The sequence below is a fragment of the Calidris pugnax genome, unplaced genomic scaffold (genome assembly GCF_001431845.1).
Source record: "Calidris pugnax isolate Ruff unplaced genomic scaffold, ASM143184v1 scaffold56, whole genome shotgun sequence".
NCBI classification, from domain to species: domain Eukaryota; kingdom Metazoa; phylum Chordata; class Aves; order Charadriiformes; family Scolopacidae; genus Calidris; species Calidris pugnax.
In genome coordinates this window covers 5671227-5690876 of record NW_015090839.1, presented here as the reverse complement: position 1 = coordinate 5690876, position 19650 = coordinate 5671227, and the positions used below count along the sequence as shown (strand labels likewise).

The 19650-nt window shown below is 51.4% G+C and overlaps 2 protein-coding genes across 2 annotated transcripts in view; both read right to left on the bottom strand.

Annotated features, from left to right (window-relative positions):
* The window catches only part of LOC106887869, a 35184-nt gene extending 29540 nt beyond the window's left edge, over positions 1-5644 (bottom strand). The window contains exon 1 of the mRNA XM_014941634.1: positions 5526-5644. Coding sequence (XP_014797120.1) covers positions 5526-5644 — 119 coding nt within the window. The remainder of the gene's footprint in view (positions 1-5525) is intronic.
* An 11362-nt stretch (positions 5645-17006) lies between these two features.
* Positions 17007-18955, bottom strand: ISCA2 (iron-sulfur cluster assembly 2). The gene is made up of 4 exons (XM_014942077.1): positions 18877-18955; positions 18519-18690; positions 18267-18382; positions 17007-17545 (listed from the first exon to the last, which is right to left on the bottom strand). Exons 1-4 carry the CDS (start codon positions 18933-18935, stop codon positions 17371-17373), a joined length of 522 nt encoding a protein of 173 aa, XP_014797563.1. The 5' UTR covers positions 18936-18955; the 3' UTR covers positions 17007-17370.
* Between the last annotated feature and the right edge of the window lie 695 nt (positions 18956-19650).

Here is a 19650-nt window from a genome sequence, read left to right as displayed (position 1 = left end):
GGGGGGGGGGGGGGGGGGGGGGAGAGTGGAAAGAAGGTAAAAAAATGCTTGACTCCATCTTGTGACTCAGATACTAAAAGACAGGTTTTAGCACCTCATTCCTTCCTCCCAGAAAATCCTTCCTCCCTGTGAGATGCTCTGGTGAAGTGCCCAGAGATATTAAAGGACAAGGGATGCTGCATGGCCCTGGGTTGAAATGAGCCCCCCCCCACCCCGGCTGGAATTCAATCATAGAAAGTGAGGAATCACCCATTCCCCAAAATTAGATTTTCTCCAGCCCTTTTTTCCATCCAGGCAGTGTCAGGCGTGCTGGGCAGGACACGGTGTAACCTTGGCTCAGCCGTAGGCGGGCAGGGGGTGAGCAGAAGCCTGCCTCTTTAATGGGGAAGGAAACCCAATTAATCCCATTCAGACTCAAAGCCTGCCATCAGAGGAAGGCTGAGAGGTCAGCGGAGAACTGCTCTACATAGCTACATTTTTATTGTATTAATTTCCCTGCTTCTCAGCCGGAGGACTCAAGAGCAAATCCATTTTGCAGCTAACATTTAAATGGAGAAAACCTTTTAGAAAATGGTGGGAGCCACCTCGGAGAAAGTCTGCATCACCCAGCATTGCTTCTCCCAGGAACAAGGCTGCCTTTCCAAGGTGGTCTCAAGGTGCTTGGGCACCTGCTCCCTGAGTCCAACAGGTATTTAATTGAGGTTTCCCTGCTGGGGTCAGCTCGGGGTAAGTGCCGAGCGTCCCACCGGGGCTGCTGGCAGAGTTCCTACCCTCCTGCCTCATGTCAGAAGAGCAAAGATGCTGCCTTTTCTTCCCAAACTTTTCACACAACCTCAGTCAGAAAGGAAAGACGCTGTATTTCACTCGAAGTCTAGAATTCAGAAGTTTAGAGGGAAAAGCTGCCAATCGCTATTTCTATCAATTAGATAGCCATCAACTTTTTCTGCCCTAAATTAACAGGCTTCTCTTTCCTCCCCTGCTAACACAGAAGCTTGCAAATCCCTCCCTGAGAACGGCTTCCCAATTAGCTGGTGACTGTATGCATGTTAACTGCTGAAGTGCATTGAATTATTTTGCACATCCTACTGGCATTATTAAAAGGTTGGGGAAAAGGGAAAAAATAGCTGTCATCTCGTGAAGCTGAGGCTTGGCTTCTGCCTTCCCAGAGTTTTGCCTGTTCTCAGGCAAACAGCACAGACCCCGCGAAAGCGACAGGGAGCCCGGTGGCTCGGGGAGGGCAGCAGGGCTAGCGGGGGCTGTTTGCCCTCACCCCACCTGAACATCTTTTTTCTGTTGCTGGTGTGGCAGCCTGTGAAGATGCTTGCTGTGGGGGCTGCTGTCACAGGGGATGTCCCTGTTCTTTGGCACGCTGCAGCCTCCACCATCGCTTGCTTGGAAACACAGAGTTTAGCAGTGGAAGCTGTAGCTGGTGCCTGCTCCCTGCCCCCTAAAAGAGGGGCTTTGGTTCCTGTTTGAACTTTTTGGGTCCAGCAAGGTGCTGGGAAGGATCCAGGAGACTGCAGGGAGAACTGGCACCCTTTGCCTGCTGCCCAGGATGCACAGGACATTGCACAGCACCCTGTCCCTGCAAGGTGACCCCGTAAGGGCTAGAGGAGTTGTGGACCATGGCCCTGGAATGGCTTTGGCAGAACCTCTGGGACAGGGGAGCCCTGGCTAGGGAGTGGGGGGAGCGATGCAGAGGATTTGGGAGAACCACTGCTGTGGTAGCCTGAGCTGCAGGGAGCTTGCTCAGCCTGCGGAGCAGTACCAAGGAAAGGAGGCCTTACCCTGTCCCAGCCACTCTCTTGGGGTGCAGGGATGGCTAAAGGGGTAATGGGGAGGGTTTGCAGCCATTGCAGCACCCAGTAAATTGATGCCCGGGCTGCTTCCCCAGCATAATTGCAAGCAGGAAAATGCAGGGAGGACTCTTCTGAGATGACTCCATCTCATTTTTATATCTCCTTTACTAACTTCTCCTGTCACTTCTCCTTCAAGAGCTTTTCCTCTGGCTCATCTCCCTTTTCTCCTTTCTGCAGGGCTCCTGTGTGCTTTCTCCCACTTTCTGGTCCCATCTTTCTTCCTTCTTCTCTGCCCTCCTCTTCCTCCCTTGCCTCTGTGTCCCCGTCTATGTCTGGAGCTTCCAGATGCCCACACATCAATGCTGCATGCGGCCAGCTCAGCTTTTCTGATCCTCCCTCGCATTTAACCCCACTATTGCTGATGTCCAAGGGGCAAGGAAGAGGAGAGATGAATAGCTGCCTTACCAGGTATGGAGAAATGCTGGAGCTGGGTGATCCAGGCATTGGATGTTGTCGGATGGGACTCAATTCTGACCCAGGACAGGAAAGCCGCTTCATTGCCATTGGTTTTTGTTGTCTCTGTTGGGTTGGCTCTCATGGTCTGGGCTGAGTGTTTGCTAGAGGTGGTCCCCAGCCTCTGGGGCTAAGCACAGACACACACTCCCTGCCTTGGAGGTGGATGGGTCTCCTCTGGACAGATCTTCAAGGATAGCTCTGCTTGCCTTGAATGCAGACCAATGTTTGATGGAGAACCTTTGCACATGTGGATCAGAGCACCTGCAGCCTGCAGTGCCCCCACTCTGGGCCAAAGCCAGGGGACCACTTTGTGGCCATGGGGAGTGTATTCCTGGACATGTCCTTGGTGGGCAGCAAGCTTCAAATGTCCTGCCTGACAGCCTGATCCCCACAGCACCCCACCCCAGGTACTTTTCTGGGTCATGCTGGTTGGGAGATGACGTGTTTTGGTGTCTTTTTAGCTGGTCCTGTGGCGGAGTCTGGGCTGAGGTGCCCACTGTGGCAGGGCCCCCCCACTGCCAGCACACTGCTGACTGTGTGAGTTCCCACAGCCAGCCCCGCCAGCCCCCTCACTCACACTTATTGGAAAAAAATAATTGGATGGATTGAAGTGCAGCACCGTTTTACTTAACAGATAAGAAATTTCATATCTCCCCTGATTAGGGGCCAAGAGATATGAGCTCGCTCCAGAGCCAGCAGCGGAGGCAATTTCATTTCACTTCTGCTGATGGGGGAAGAAGTTTGAGGGGCTGAGCACTGCTGCAATTTGCTCTATTAATGTCACATCAAGGGGGACCTACCTGCTCCCAGCAGGCATGGGGATGTTCCGAGGAGCTCAGCCAGGAGGTTGTGTCCCCAGAGAGCCCCTAGCAGTGCTCAAGCACAGCTGGCTGGCATCTGGCAGTGGGGGCTTGGGGCAGCTCATCCTCCTGCTCAGCACCTGGAAGGCAGAGGAGTCCTGAGCCCTCACTGCCTGTGCCGGTGGTACCCAGCACCTCACCACCTCTGCTCTGTCATCACAAGTGCAAAACACCCAGACTGGTAAAGAAAATCAGAGTCAAGCTGAAGCCATCATGGCATATGGGTCTGTTTAAGTTGGCAACAGCATGGCTGTCACCCTGTGTCGGGTGTAGCACTGCTGTGATGTCTCTGGTGCCTCATCTCAGTGCAACAAAAGGTCTTCCCTAGAGGTATTGCCTAAATCCCTCAGGACAGAGGTCCCCACCGGTCCCCCTGCTTTCTGGCTGTCTTGCTGCCACAGGGCCATGCGAAACCGACTGTGTCCCAGCACAGCCAGCTCTTGCAGATGGGCTGGGACACAAACCCATGTCACGGCAGGGACACATGCACTTGAGCATTTCTGACCTCAGCAGTGGCTGGAGGCACCCAGTAAGTCCATGTACTCACCAAGGTAGGCTGAATTTTCCTCATCTCCCAAAGAGGCCAGCTGGCGAGGGAAGAAAAGGTCCCGGCAGTCCTGGCAGCCACAGAGCAAAGCTTAAACGGGGAAAATTTGGGCAACTCTTCAAGCAAAGCTAAAGCAGATAAGGGTGCAGGCCCAGTGCTTACAGACATGTTTCCGTGAGCTGCAAATAAAAATATTTTTCATATTTTTTCATATATTTTTCAATATTTTCAAAATAAAGATGATTTCCAGCCTGTCAGAGCGTTAGCTGGGACTGTGTGATTGAGGGGCATTGGCAGTGCTGTGTCCTGCATCCTGAGCAATCCTGGGGAAGGAAAGGGCGGTGGTTTGGCTAAGGTGGTGTGATTTTGGGACCTGGAGCATCTCCAACAGCAGCAGGCAGTGAAGAGCAGCAGGTTCACGTGGTGCTGTTTTTTAGGCACGTAAAATGCCTAAAAACACCACCCGTCCCTAAATGGATCCACAAAATGGAAGATTGAGCAACCTCCACATACTGAGAGGCTTTGGGGGAGTTGGGTGCCCCCTCACACAACCCTGCACAAGGTGCAGGGCAGAGATGAACTGGGGATGGAGGGTGGCGGAAGGTGATAAACGTCCTCCTGCCATCAGCCAGGACCAGGCACTGGTGTTCACAGAAGGAAGCCTGGGAGATTTCACCTCCTTTACAAAACTGATGTTGAGTTTTTAAATCGATAGCTTCACCTTCTAAAATGTTCCAGAAGAGCCTGTAACGATTTTTAATCTATTCTAAATGTCAGAACAAACAGCATTTTCTTCTGAAAGGCTTTGCAGGCAGTGGCGCTGGGAGCCAGGCGGGCAGGGAGTGCAGCTGCTCTGCCTCTCCATCCCTCTGCTCCGGGTTATACAGCTGCCACCGCAGCCACCTCATACCGGTCCATGGTCCCGGGCTGCTGCAAGGAGCCTTGGACCAGGCTGTGGGGAGGAGCCAGGTCTATTTCTTGGGCTGTTTTCTATTAAAGCCGGAATAACTACAGAGAGATGACCTGTGCCCCAGGGTGAAGCATTATCACTATCTGTTGCTGCTACGTATGACTTCATTTGGAGCAGCCAGGCCCTGGGGGATGTCTCAGCCCCCCAGAAGGGAAGGATGCTAACTCTGAAGCCTGCTTTGACTTAGAAAAAAAAGAGTCCCTGGCAGCTGTCAGGGCTGAGAGGTCCTCAGGGCACGCGTCACGCTCCCACTGCCTTCCCGAAGCCACTGGTTTGGGAGCGCTGGTGTCAGGCCTGTTGCAGTGAGATGAGGCATTCCCAGGAGCGAGCTGCTTCAGAGGAGATGCTTTCAGCAGTCCTCCGGTCCCCCTGGGGATTCACAGACAGCTCAAGTCACATCTGCCGCTTGCTTTTTTCTCCCTTACCTTTGCAGATGCATTTTCCTCACACTTCCTCCGCCAAGCCCCTCCTTCCCTCCTCCAGGCTGTGGGAGCAGAAGTGGTAAAGAAGGGAAAATGCTGAATTCATGGAAATAGGTCAGAGACTCTCAGGTCTCCCAACGTGCCAGAACGGGTTGCGGAGACTGGTGGGGGTTAAGCTATTTAAGCCATGAAATGATGCACAGCGTCTTGCCTGGCACCGGCTTTGGTCACCCTCTCACCTCACGGACATACCTTGTAAAGGTCTGCCTTATCAAGCTGAAAACAAGCCCAGACAGCCCAGCCCTGCCTGGCGTGGGTGATGGTGAAATCCCTCCTGACACCTGCCCTTTGCCTCCCTGAGGTGCCGGGGGTGGGAATGGGAGAGAAGGCTGTGGGTGGCCGAAGCCGTACCGCAGCCGGTGCCCGGAGCAGAGGTGCCACGTGAGACCGGAGGTCTCGGCGCACACCGGTACGCTGCGGTTGTAAACGGCAATTTCCTCTTGACATCCAATATCTCTGCTGAAAAGCATGTAGACTTGTCAACAGGCCAGGCAGTGATACAGTATTCTGTGCCTGTGCTGCCTCTATCTCTCTGATCAGGAAATCATGCTCTCAGGCTCTCCAAGAGTCCCCTTTCGGGAATGTGATTATGCCAAAAACCTCTGTGTTTCTCTTCCCCGCGCTGCACGAGCCACTGAAGGATGTCTCTGGCTTATTTATAGATCCTTTCCCCACCATCATATGCTAAAAATGATCAGGGCCCCAGTTTTCACCCCTGCAGCAGAGCCATGGCTTGAGCCGAAGACAGGCACATCGACCTGTGGGTACCTGTGCCATCCTTCCCACTGTGGGCAGAGAGGTGCTGGCAGGAGATGGGTCAGGGTGAAACCCTAAGGCAGCCACACGGAGCTGCCCTGGGCACAGCCAGGACCTGCCCAGCCTGCTCCAAGCATCCCTGGGCAGCTCCAGTCCCCGGGAATCTCTCCAGGCTCTGCCTGGCACCACCATGCTTGAGATGCCCGCGTTGTGCCCAGCAGTGCATGAAACACGCTTGGCACTTGCCAAGCTTGCCTCAAAGTGCAGTTTTCAGGATGCCAAGCTTTTCAGTCACATTTGTTCGCAAGTTTTGTCTGAAAATGTATGGGATAATTTTTTCCTGAAAATGTCAAAACATTTTGTTTAGACATTTTCTAAATGAAGTAGCTGGGCTTGCTTTCAACATGACAGTTGCATCTCAAAGCTGACCTATCTTTTAATTTTATTTAAAAAAAAAAACACTGAAAAATATGAAACTTTGGGGATTTGACCTGATATTTTAATTTTATTTTCAACCCCCCCCCCCCCAAGTTTTCCATTCAGTTCAAATGGGCAGGTCTCCCCCTTCCTCCTGTTGGTGTGAGAGGGGTGGGGATGGTTACCAGATGGTGAACTCAACTCTCCCCATGGTGCCGAGGGTACAGGTTGCTCTCCCAGGACTTTCCTTCTCTTCTTGCTGGGGCACTGCCTTGGATTCTCACACTCCCCTCCGTCACCTGACCCCTCAATCCCTCCCTAGGATTTTACTCCAGTGCCCCCTTCCCCATCCTGAGAATAAGAAGGCTTCTTTCAAGGCTGCCTGTGCCTCTCCAACCCCCACACCATGTTTTCCATTAAAGTCAAAGATTAATTTCTGACTTCATTGACTGACAATGCGCCAAGGGTGGGGGGGAATGGAGCAGCCTGTGGAGGAAGGAGATGGAGCTGTGGGAGGAGAGGACATAAAATCAGGGATGGGATCCATTTAGTATTGGTAGCCTCCAGAAGGTGCCACATTGGGGATGGGGGGGTGTGGGGCTGGCTCGGGGATGCATGCATTCCCCCAAAACCTGCCCCGCACAGCCCCTGGGGGCTACACACTCCCACTGCACCCTCATGCCCTGGCCTGGCGGGGGGTGAACTGAGGTAGTCTGGGTGCTGCTACCTTCATCAGTAGCATCAGGACATTCCTTTTCCCCTCCCACCCCACCGCTGGCCCAGGATGGGGAGAAACCTTCATTTCCCTCCACCGGCTTCCCTGTGCAGCTGACACCATGGATTGCTATGGAAACCCAGGGGGATGCAGAGCAGGGGGATGCTGCCTGGCCGGGAGGGTCCCGCAGGAGGAGGGGTGATGTTTCGAGGCTGGGTGCCCCAGCTGGAGTCAGCCCGGGGCAAAGCCCCTGTGCAGAGGCAGAGGACGAGTGCTGGCTCCCCCTCCCCATCCCACTGACACCTCAGTGGGTTTGAGGTGCTAGTTAGTGCCTAGATCCTGCGCTTTTCCTCTCTCTCTCTCTCTCTCTGCATCAGTCGTGACAGAAGCTCACGGCACAAAAGCACCTCCTTCGCCAGCTGGGGACTGTTGCCAGATTTCGGCTCTGCCAGCCTTTCTTCCTTACTGATGTACAGAGGTTTTTCTTATACGTGCAGCTCAAAGGCTCTTCTGTTTCACTTTCTTGTGAGGACTATCAAAGTGCTTGTAGATCTTTTTTTTTTTCCTTTCTTTTTTTTTTTCATTTGAATGTATAGCAGCTTTTAAGAAGGGTCCCAGCACAGGCAAGAGGCTCACATCAGGCATGGGTTCGACCTCCCCCTCTGAGCAGCAGAAAGGCAGCAGAGAGAGAAAGTCTCTTAATTAGCAAGCCAGTGCCCCTCTTTCTTTCTTTCCCCGGCCAGGCCCCAGCAGAAGGCTATGAGCATCCATCTGGGGCACCAAATCAGGTTCTGATGACAGCACCTCCCTTGGCTAGGCACACACATCTCCTGGTAGCCCCGTGAAACTTTTAGGAAAACACATAACAACTTTCTTCTGCAAAGAGACCAAATCAGCTTTATCTACCCTAGGTATGTTCTTGGCCCTCTTTCCCCCCAGTATCTCCCAGCTGTTAATGCAGGCAGACTCCTGCTGCGGCGAGCGCTCTTATCTCGGTATTACAGGTCAGGAAGTGACATGAGCACAGGTTGTGAGCAAGCCAGCGACGTTAAGACGAGGTTATCTGTGTAGGCAGGCTCTGAAACAGGGCAATAGCATGGCCTGTGCTGGGATCATCAGCCAGAAACATATCTAAAAGGCACACACATAGGGAGTATTAGGCTTTTAAGGCCATCCAGGTTATGTTTCTTCCCTCTCTTCCCCCCTTCATCTCTTTCCTCTGGGGTAAATTTATACAGAGAAAAATCCTTCCCAGTGCTGCTGGCTCTGCCCTTGATGCACACATGAGGCTGCTTGCGACCAAAATACCCAGCTCTGCAGTGACTCTCGTTAATAAAATGGACCCCTTGGGAACCTGCCATCCTGAGGTGCTGGCCGGGCTGCACAGAGGGGAGCTGGGGAGAGGATGCTGGTGCTCAGATCAGACCTGAGAGGCTTTAGTAAGGCAGCAGCTGACTCACTGCGCTGCCTGAGGCAGGCAAGGAGCGGGAGCAAGCCCAGGGGACAGACAAGTGGTATCTGCAGCCCTCGCCCGGGAGAGGTGCAGCGCCCCTTGCACCAGCTTGGGAATGGAGGGAGCCAGAAAGGGAGCTGCTCCCTGGCGCTCGGCATCCCATTTTTATTCAAAAAGGTGGGTGTCGTTTTAACTCGTCCCCCGAATCCTGGCTTTGATGTGACAACCTGCACAGGGAGGCACAAAAGAAAGGAGGGAGATCTAGAAAATGCTTCTTGCCTGAGCCAGGGTTTAGTTAGACTCCTATAATTAACGACTGCGGCTCTCCTAAGAAAGATCCCAGCTGCTTTGCTCTGCAACCTGCTCTATCAATTTTTCTCTCACGCAACCGACACGCACCAAAACTCATTCCTGTGAGGAAGAGAACGAGTATGTATAAATCAAATGCCTCTGGAAAACATGAGCAGGAGGGGAAGGGGTAAAGGGAGCACAGATTCCAAAAGAAGCGACATAAATCAGTGTTCCTGGGAGGACACGATCAGGTTCCCCTGGGCCAGAAGAAGCTTGCAGGGTCATGTGTAGTGAGCCCTTCATACCTGAGCATTAGGTGAGGACCTCAGGCAGTGAGCGAGACCTCTGTGCCCAGTAGAGTGTATATTGTGCCAGGTGTGTCCTCATTTTGTCTTGAGATAAACAACTCTCTCAGTAAGCTGTCCTTCTGCTGAACTACTTTGTGTTTGGACCAGGCCCAAGGCGCTTAGGACCTCCCTTTTCCCTGCCAAGCCCCAGTCTTTAGGAAGCCCTCCTAACCTAACATTTCGGGTGGTCTCATCTGCCCTGTAAAATTACCACACCCAGCATGGGTCGAGAGAATATCATCCTACCACACACAGCATGTTGCAGAAGAGGGCATCCTCAAGCAGCAGAAGTCTGTTCCTCAGCTCCCTACAACAGGAGCATTTACTCATTTGGAGAACTAGCCCATGGTCTTAAGCATGTAGCACATCAACCCAGGCTCTCTGTGCACCCTTGCTTTTCAGATTTGCTGCCTTTTCTCCAGGCCAGCAGGGCCCAGTCCTTGAAAAGCAGGTAATTTTCCTGTCCTTTGGCAGCTCTGGGTTCCATTTCTGAAACTTTGGCACTTTCTGTTTGCTGAGGGTCCTTCCCCACAGGCTGTCACCATTCAAAGTCCAGCCAGTGCAAAACAGAGCAGGTCAGTGGCTTTATGGCTCTGTGTCCCAGGGGGACAGCCACCGGCACAATCTCTGCTCACCCCCTGCATCTCCTTGGTCTAGCTGCCTACTCTTTATTCCTCCATCCCATCTGCCTTTTTCTACATGAACACCCCACCTACATCCCATCCTTTCACTAATTCTTGCCTTCTCAGAGGCTCTCAGGTCTCATCAGGTTCTTTTGCCTCTTATGATTCCTGGACAGCTGTAAGTGCCCTCCCACCTTCTGATGGCCTCATCCATCCACAACCACCCATTTCTGCGTTGGAGCTGGAGGAGTCTGAGCAAATACCTCCTGTTGCCTTCCACCCCCAAACATCTGTCTGGGCTATTCCCCCTTCTCCCACACTAGCCTGTTTTGTCTTTGCTCTCTCGCAGGGCTGGAGCTCCATTTGATTTGCAGACACAATTTTCTCCTGTGTAATTCAGCTCTGCCCTGTGAATTGGCTCTTCACTGGTACATTTTTGCTTAGCTTGAAGAGGATTAAGTAACTTCTTTCACCACTGCAATCCTATTTCTGGCCTGTGCCTGTTATCTGGGAACATAGGACAGTGGCAGCAGGGGGAAGCATTTCATTAAGAGGCCGAGGGATCTGCCACGCAGTCCCACTGCTTCCCTGCTCCCCACTAAGCTTTTGCAGGCACTGGTAGATAAAGTTCTTCTAACAATAGCATCGCCCCGTTATTTCTGCCTTTGTCACCAGAGGCAGCTACTGAATTCTCTTTTCCAAACGTTATTAGCTCTTCCCTGACAAGTTTCTATATTTAATATGAATCTTCCAGGTCTGAAGTTTGTGGCAGGCACGTGTGGGTAGGCAGGGAGGTGAAGGGAAGCCTGCCACGCAACCTGATGGACGTGCTGGCCAGAGCACAGCCACCCTCACCTGGACACAGCGCAGGACGCCGGCAAGGAGAATTGACCCCATGTGCCAAGTTGAAGCTGAACGAGGGGCCATTGTGGTTCCTCAGTCAATGCCTGCTCAGCTGCTCTGGACACGAGGGGAAGAGCCCAAAGCCACCCCAGCTGTGCAGCATTGCGAGCACAGCAGCAGGTCTACAACTGAGTCCACAGGCAAATCTCCTTATGGTTCTAGCCCACAGTGGTCCTCAGTGGGAAGAGCCCAGGCTATCCCTGCTCTTTGGCTGCTGTGGAGGGCAGCCCCACAGCAGCTGGAAGGCAGTCCCCGCTTTGCACATGGAGTTCATGCAGCAAACCTTCCTCCCTACCCCCTGCCACAGCACCTCATGGAGCCAAGCCAGCCTGGTCCAGCAGCCGCGGCACATCCTCCTGCAAACCTCTGCCCAGGCAAACCATGCAAGAGTTCATCCCAGGGCTCAGCACCTCAGCTCAGCAGGGAGGTCCCCACATCTCAGAAACCATTCTCAGTGTCTTCTAAGCAATAGCTCCCAACCAGACCCTGGCAGCGTGTCCAGGCAGTAATTCTTCCAGGGCGAAATCCTGCAAGTTCAGCAACGTACGGGGCTCTCTGGTCTTTGTTCTCCCCTCGATGAGACAACACAAACCCAGGCTGACTGTGATAGCTTTCTGACACATGCGATCAGCACTGTGGTAGACTACAGCAAGGAAAAGAGTTGTGCTTGAGCAGCACCTGCTTCACCTGGCTGACCTATTCTGAAGACCACATCTGCCTCCACACTAACTCCTGAGCAAACAGAGCTTTATTATCCTCTGCTTCAGCACCCGTGAAAGGCTATTTTGGGGCAGATGTGGAAGGAGAGCTCTACCACATCCTCTCCATGGATGACTCTATTGCATCAGGCTAGAACAGTGCAAGACACAAGCTTTTTCCCTCAGTAACCAAGATTAGACCGTGAATAAGAGGAATTAGCTAAAGGTCAAGCCAGCTAGAACAAGAATAATGAACACTGGCTTAAGGAACAGCTGTGTGCAATTGCTCAAAGTACAGCAGATTCTGTTCTTTTTTTGACTCAGTGGCTGCGGCAGGCAGAGATGTTAGCAGTGGCCAAGAGCACTTCTGGCCAGAGGGGCTGCAAGACCCATCATACAGCCAAACACTTGGTATCTCTGCCCTGCATCCCCCAAGTTGCACACAAAACAGATAAGCATCGCTTTTGATGCCTAACTCTCTGTATGACCTCCTGGAGCAGTCTGTGCTGCTCCCCTTGGAAGAAGGTCCCTTGCTCCTGAGGTTAATGTGATGTGCCCTGGTGCCTCCAGTCCCTGCAGACAAAGGCTTCTCCTCAGAATCTTAGACTCCATAATTAACCCTTGGCCCTTTGGACCAAAAGGAGCTGGGGCCCGTTGACCTTTGGAACCTGATGGAAAGTTCAATTAACTTCAAGGGCCTTTTCTGGGAGCATTAGTTGAGGAAACAAAGAGCTCAGAGAAGTGCTGGAACATTGTCATCAAATTGTTCTGAACATCTCTATTTTTAGAAAGGTGAAGGAAAAGAAGGAGCTGAAGACAATACCTAGGAGCCCAGGCACATGGGATGGCAACAGTAGTCACAGGCCTCTCTCTCAGCCCCAAGCCTGAGCCAGAGGAGGAAAGGGGGTGGTGACGGTGGTGGTGGTAGCATCTTTCTTTTCCTTTTTTTTTTTGTTGTTTTTATTATTTATTTTTTTTTAAGAGATGAAGTTCCATTTTCACCACCCCACCCCCATGGTCAGAAAACGAGACCCACAGATAGAGCTGAAGATAATGGCAGGTTGCCATGGAAATGTGCATTTAGTCTCACTGTTTCCATGGCAACTGAAAGACATACCATTCTGTTCCTCTGAAGGATGCCAAAGGTAAATGAGCACTGATTAAAACAGGGGCACAAACTTGGGCTCTAATCAACCACAAAGACTAGGGCCATAAACTCTTATTGCTCAAGCAGGAAATACTAAGAGCTGCACAAGTGCTGGGAAGGCCAGAGGCAGGAAGCACCACACACAAACTGCTCCCCACAGGGCGAGGAATCACAGCCTGGGCGTAACACCCCATCTCGCTGTCATGAACAGCTTCAGCTGCCTCGCCACGGCAGTGTTCCTGTCCACAGCTAGATGCTAGACCCACCCCAAGTCCATGATCTACTGAGCTGTTTCCTGGGCAGGTATCTGCACACATTAAAGCAAGTTGCAGCCTAATCCTGGAAACCACGCAGAGCAAACACATTCCTTAGAACTCAGCAAGATCTAAACTGCAACGTTAATCCTACACCCAGCACCCAACAGCGTTTGGTTCAAGGATTCATCCTCTTTAAAAAAAAAAAAAAGCAATAAAAAGATTACCCAAATGGAAGAGTTTGATACAACACAGATGGCTGCAGTTTATTCTCCCCAATAAATTGTGGTTCTTCTTCCAGAGCAGCTAACAAACAGTTGTGTCAAACACACCATTACACAAGGTTGTCCCTTTCTCTGCTGCCAGTCACTCCAGGAGCTACAGCCCGTTCTAGAGGAGCATGGTGAACACCAGGTGAGAGCTTTGGCTTGTTTGCAGGAAAACAGGCAAAAAGAATAAAGCATCTAAACAGTGCACATCCTATCACACCCGACTGCTGTGTTTGCTAGTGAAGACAGTGTGTGGTTCGGCCCACAAGCAGGTGTTGTAAATCATCCTGGAAATACAGCACACTTGCTCTGAATTCAGTAAGCTCTTCTGGCTAGTCCTAGCTAATGGTGTGAATAGCAGGGTTTATACCACTCTGGTTTTTCACTTCCAGCTGCCCACGGATGTTTGAAATGCTTGCAAGGCTGAAGACAGTCTTGATGCAAGAGCATTTGCCTTCACAGTGTGGGACACAGACAAGAGAAGCTGCCTTTCACGCACCTGTGCCTTCTCTTGTTGGCTCCTCCACCATTCAGTGATTCCTCCCCCAGGTGCTAGATCCAGGCAAGCCCTAAGGTGGCAGGAAATTACACTGCTGTGTGGGGGAAGCAGAAGCCCCAGTGGGTGTCATCCAGGGGGTACGGGCTCCTCACCCCTAGTTGTCTTCTTGACTCACCCAACAGCTCTGTGCAGATGTACAACTTCACAGGGGAGAGGACTGAGCTTAGTGAAATTTTGCAGATGAAAATTCAGGAGTGAGAGGGTTATCTACCCTAGGTTGGCCTTTGGTCTTATAGGAACCGCTCACCCCCAAAATGTTCCTGGTAACAAGCAATACCACACAAAAGCCCACCAAGGTGAGAATAGTATTCTCATGCATATCCCTAAGCCACAAGAAAAGAGGCACGACAAAAATCTGCCATTTCTCTACCACTGCCTGGCTTGAAGCCTGGAATAAGGACCCACAGTTAATAGGCAATGGTAGATACCTTATTTGAAGAACAGAGCCAGAGTCACAGGCTGAGGATGTGCTGGTCTACTAACAAGTCCCTGCAGAGCTCCAACAAGCCCTCACCAAAGTGAGGATTTCTATTCCATCCTCTTCTACCTGCCTGTCAGTGACACTGATGATTGTGCCCTTTTCCCTTGAAGTTTCATCTTAACGTAGGTTTCCATAAATATCTTTCTTGATCATTCATTCCTTGTCAGGTGGGTGAACTGAGAGAATCCTCCTTCTTCATGTGGGAGCAGAGAGAGATTTTCCACTGCAGTTTCTCATTTCCCATGAAGCGAAGGCGGCTCCTCCAGCTCCATATTCCTGCTTTTTCTCAGTGGTTCAGTTCCAGGGCTCCCACCTGCCCCCACACTATGGGCACCTCACAGCCCAGGCAAAACCAAATGTCCTGTCTAATCCTCTGCACCCTTCTCTTGGCACCACTGGTCCTGCCCCACAGCCTACAGTGTGGTACCATCTTTGCCCCCTAAGGCTGTGCAAGCCCTGACAGGTTTTTTTCCCCTTCCCTAGGAGCCAGGATCTAGCCTTTTCTGCCTACACAGCCAAAATTCAACAAGGTGACCCCTCTCTGCTAACACAGCCCCCTTTGCTGACTTCCTAACATGGGCAGAAGTTTTCAATTTCTGACGTACTGACAGAATTTGTAAGAATCAGGATGATTCTGGAGGTGACAGACAGCCCTTTGCAGCCATTCCCTACTGGGAACTGGAAGGTTAGTAGCTCTGGCCAGTAGATTACAGCTGCTCCTGGAAAGCAGGACCTGGAGGCCAAGAGCAAGGTGTTGTACTGCTGGAACCTCTCCAGCTCCTAGCAGTTTCTCTGATCTAGAGACCACACTGCTGCTACACCAGATGAACCCAGCTCCAGCATGCCTCCAAAACAAGCAGATGCAGAGAAACTTTTGCTCTTGCCTAGGTCCTGCGTGGAGCAGATCCAACCTCACCCCAGAAAGAAGCCCAATTGCCTGTATATATCCAGCACAGCGACTCCCAAGGTGTAAGGGGTCCACCTAGTGCAGTCGGAGCAGTACTGCCAGAAATACGGGCACAGCAAGCCACAGCTGCAAGCTTCCCCGTCAGCCCAGCAACGCCGCCAGCAACACCAGTGGGGACCCAAAGCCTCATCCTCTCTACAGCCCCTGGGAAGGAGAGCCAGATTCTCTGAAAGGGGGGACACTCCACATGGACAGCACTTGCTTGATTTACTTCATCAGTGCAGAGTGAGCAAAAGCAGGTGGCCCCTGGTTGGGCTGTACAGACGTGGCACATTTACATTCAGTAATAACAATAACCCAAGATGAAGGCTGCACGCTTACAGGGGCTGAAGGCAGGCTTTAGTTTAGGGAAAAAGCCTTGGTAGCTCCTGGTTTGCTACCTCCCCAGCACTACTGCTGCACTTTTATTTCCCGTACAAGATCCCAAAAGAGACTTGACCAAGGTCAGACTGCACAAAACAGAACCAAAACATCTGTACTTCCTGGTTCAGAAAGCAATTCCTTCCACCAGCTTTCATTGCTGAGTTATCCCAGATGAAAGAACTTCAGTTTATCTGATATCTTCTACCTACACAAGCTTTTAGGTCTTACAATTTTCAAAGGCACTTCTGTCTGACATCACATTCAGGACCTGGGAACATAAGGGTAGGGCCAAGGCATCCTGCAAGTCTTTTAATCACATCCTTCCCCCTTTTAGAGTGGGACAGCATTACATCCAGCTCCCTCCGACAGAATCATAACTAAGTAGAATTTGTTGACTGCTGGAAACCGAAATGGAAAGGAGCGAATGAGCTGCTGCTCCAAATCCCACCCATATTCCCCATGGGACAGAGTCACAGGAGTTCACACATCAACTCCTGTAAAATCCACAGACGAAGCTAAAATTAAGCTGGCTATCAACTGTCTAAATGATAGACATCAACAGGCAAATCAGTGCTGTACATATGCACTGCTAATTAGGTTAGAAAGGCTTTTGGGAAGCTTAACAACAAAAATGCCCACGGCATGGAGTCTCAAAAAGCTCATGGTTTCTCCTAAGCAGTTTCCTTGAGACCAAAGTCATGCAGTGCTCCCACACTCACGTGAAAGACTCGTGTCTTAGACAATTTGGTTATGATCAGATAAAACATGAGAGGGAGCAAAAATAGCTTCCCCATCTCTCCTTCCATCCAGAAGCAGGTGAATCACATTGATTTAAAAGACATCTAGTGGCAGATAAAAAGCTACAGAAAACAACTCATCAAAAAGATGCTGTTCTTGAAACCTGCAGATTTCCCCTTCTATGGGTGTGTCAGAAAGGAAAGAAGCTATTTCATTTTTTCATAAAACCAGGCACAAGGTCAGAGATTAAACGGTGAAGCAAGTTACGGAAGAGATTCTCAGACACCCAAGTCAAAAGTACTTGAGGATCCCTAAGTAGTCATCCAGATCCTCCTCTGCATCCATCATCCAAACTTCCCTTCCTGCTGGCAAGGGAAGGCAGCAGAAACAAACTCTCAGATTTCATGGTGTACGATCTAAAATTCCAAGACAAGTTTAGTAACAGCCTAAAATAGCACTGGGGGATGGAGGGTGGTGTATTTTATACACATATATCTATATAAACACACACACACTTTTAATATTTTTTTAAAATAAGTGAAATAAGCTATTAATATTTCCTACGTCAATATCTTAGCTTCACTTACTCTGAACAAGTAAAAATTTTCATCCCAGGGGCTGACAGCAAAATCACTGAATGTTCCCGGGACCACAACAAGCCTGCTGGGTAAAGAACAGTGAAGTATCTGGAAAAGCCTACTGTGAGTCGGGGAGTGGAGAACCAGCAACACTGGGAGGTCTACAGGAGACACTCCAAGTCCCACTCAGCTGGAGGATAAAGGATAAGCAAAAGTAGCCTGAAAGAACCCAGATTCTACCCACACAGGAATGCATGAGCAATTCAAACAATCTCAAAGACTTTTTTTTTTAGTAAGAACTTTCAATAAACACACACATATATATACAGCCATCTCTTGCAGAGACAAGCAGTTAAGTGGTTCCACATTCAGGACAGGCTAGGCAAGTCAGCACCACCTGGACAGTGCTTCACAAGGCGCTGAAGATGCTTCTGTGTGCGTGCTCACAGCTACTTTGTGTTCCTGAAGGGAAGGCCAACAAGTCTTGGAGATAGGCTCAGTGCAAACACACACAGCTGGAGTCATGTGTAACAGCTGTGTTACAGGGTAAAGGAGATGAGAGGGAAAAGAACAAGCAAAAACCCTCTGAAGACTACCACAAAATCTCTGCAGAAGTGTCCATCCGTGGGAAGTCCAGTCAGAATTTGACAGAGAAAGAAGTCCCACATGAGCAACCCTTCTCTGCCTGGGGGTTGCTCACCACCTGGAAGGAGCTGCGAATTAGCTCCTGGCTGAAGTCCACCATGGAACCTTTCACAAAGGCCAGGCTGTCCACATCCACGACCACACGGGCACCGCCTTGTTCAAACACCCTGCAGAAAAGCAGCATATTTCACCATTAACTGTGCTGCAGACACGACAAAGAAGCACAGCCTGAGCACTCTCCTTATCTCACAGACTTCCTCCCTTCAAAGCAAGATACTGTCATGTCACTGTCCTGGTTTCAGCTGGGATAAAGTTTATTTTCTTTCTAGTAGCTGCTGTGTATTGGATTTAGTATGAGAATAATGCTGATAATACATATTGTTTAAGTTGTTGCTAAATGGTGTTTACATTGGTCAAGGACTTTTTCAGCTCCCCACAGAAGTTGAGAAGAAGCATAGACAGGACAAGCTGGACAAAGGAATATTCTGTACCATAGACATCATGTTCACTATATAAATCGGGGTTGGCTGGGGGAAAGGAATGCACAATCACTGCACAGGATGGGCTGGGCAACCAATCATCAGGTGGCAAGGACAACTTCTGCTGTATCACTTTATTTTGTATAATCTTTTACCATTATTGCTGTTTTCCTCTTCCATTATTGTTATATTAAACTGTCTTTATTTCAACCCATGAGGTTTTTTTTTCCTTTCCTCTTCTTTTCTCTGTCTTCTCCCTACCCTACTGACTAGGGGCAGGGGAATGTACAAGTGGCTGCATAGTCCTACTTGCTGGCTGGGGTCAAACCACAAGAGTCACACACACCCTTCTCATCACCTTTGTAAAGAACAGTCACACCTGACCACCACTACACCCCTTTGTCCTTGCCTGTCATCAGGATTGATAACTGTGTCCAAGGAAAACTTGTACTGGAATCCAGAGCAGCCACCTCCTTCCACCTGCAGCCTGAGAAACTCTGAACCTTCTGTGATTTCCAGCAGCCTCTGCAAAGAAGAAAAGTAAGAAGACCTGCTGAACGAACTGGCAAGCGCTGAAACGCCAACCCTATGGGCCTAGAGCAGGCCAGGCAGCTTAGAAATCGCTCCCAGAGGCACCGGAGCTGCCTCCCAGGGTCCCTACCTTCACGCAGCTCTCGCTGAGGAAGACCTGTCCCTCACTGGGGTCACTCTCCGTCGGGCCCGGCTGGGAGAAGGACGATGCCCACCGCAGCGGGCGGCCCACCCGGGCACAGGCAAGGCCTGGCGGGGGCCTGGGCGGCGCTCGTCCTCGGCACAGCGGAGCAGGACACCAGCTGCGGGAGAGGAGAGGAAAGGGGGAGCCTCAGAGGGGTCCCCGCGGAGGGCAGCCGGCCCGACACCACACTAGGCCCCCACCCCCGCAGCCGCCACCCCCTATCGTAGAGCGGCAACACGCAGGGTCGCCCGACAGCCCTCACGACGGGTCAAAGGGACCGAGCGGGGCCGCCGCCGAGCGATACCTCGTCCGGATGCCCAGCGCCAACCTCCACCAGCGCCTCAGCGAGCCCGGCGCCGCCATATTGCCCCTCGCGACCGCCTCAGCCCCGCCCCCGCCCGCCCGCCCATTGGCTGCCCCAACGCCACCGCTTCCGGCGAAGGGCCGCCATGGCGGAAGTGCTGAGGCGGCGGGGGTTGCTAGGCAACGAGCCGCCCTCCCCACCCGGCGACCAGGCCCACCCGACCCGGTGTGTCCCCGGGGGCGGCAGCGCTCGGTCAGGCCAGCAGACCCGCCAGAGCTTTGCACAAGGTCACGAAGCTGCCGCTCGTCCTTGGGGAGGTTTTACTGTCATGAGTGGTGACACTCAAGGAGGGACATAAACAGCGATAAAAGAGTAATAAAATAACGCCCTGGTCACCAGCGGGGTGTGTTTGCCCTGGAATTAGGAAACAAGGAATTACGAATTAGTTGTTCATTTCAAGCAGCACCCGGAGACCCTGAGAAGGATCAAGGTGGCGGTGCAGGGGGAGATTGGCAAGCAGAGGAGCAAGCACAGGCTGGGATGAAGGGTTTTTTAGGTTTTTTTACCCTCAGCCTGGCTTTCCTGGTCTGCTGTCCGTTATCAGATGGGGGCTCAGCTCAGAAATCCCCATGGAGACTGGTTTTCCTTTGAGGGGGTGCTTGGCCTCCTCCACACCCCCATCGCTCTCCCCCCAGCTCCTCACCGGAGCAGGGACCATGGCACCAGGCAACTTCTTGAGTTGTTTTTTACCTCCTTCCTTTTTACCTTCTTCGA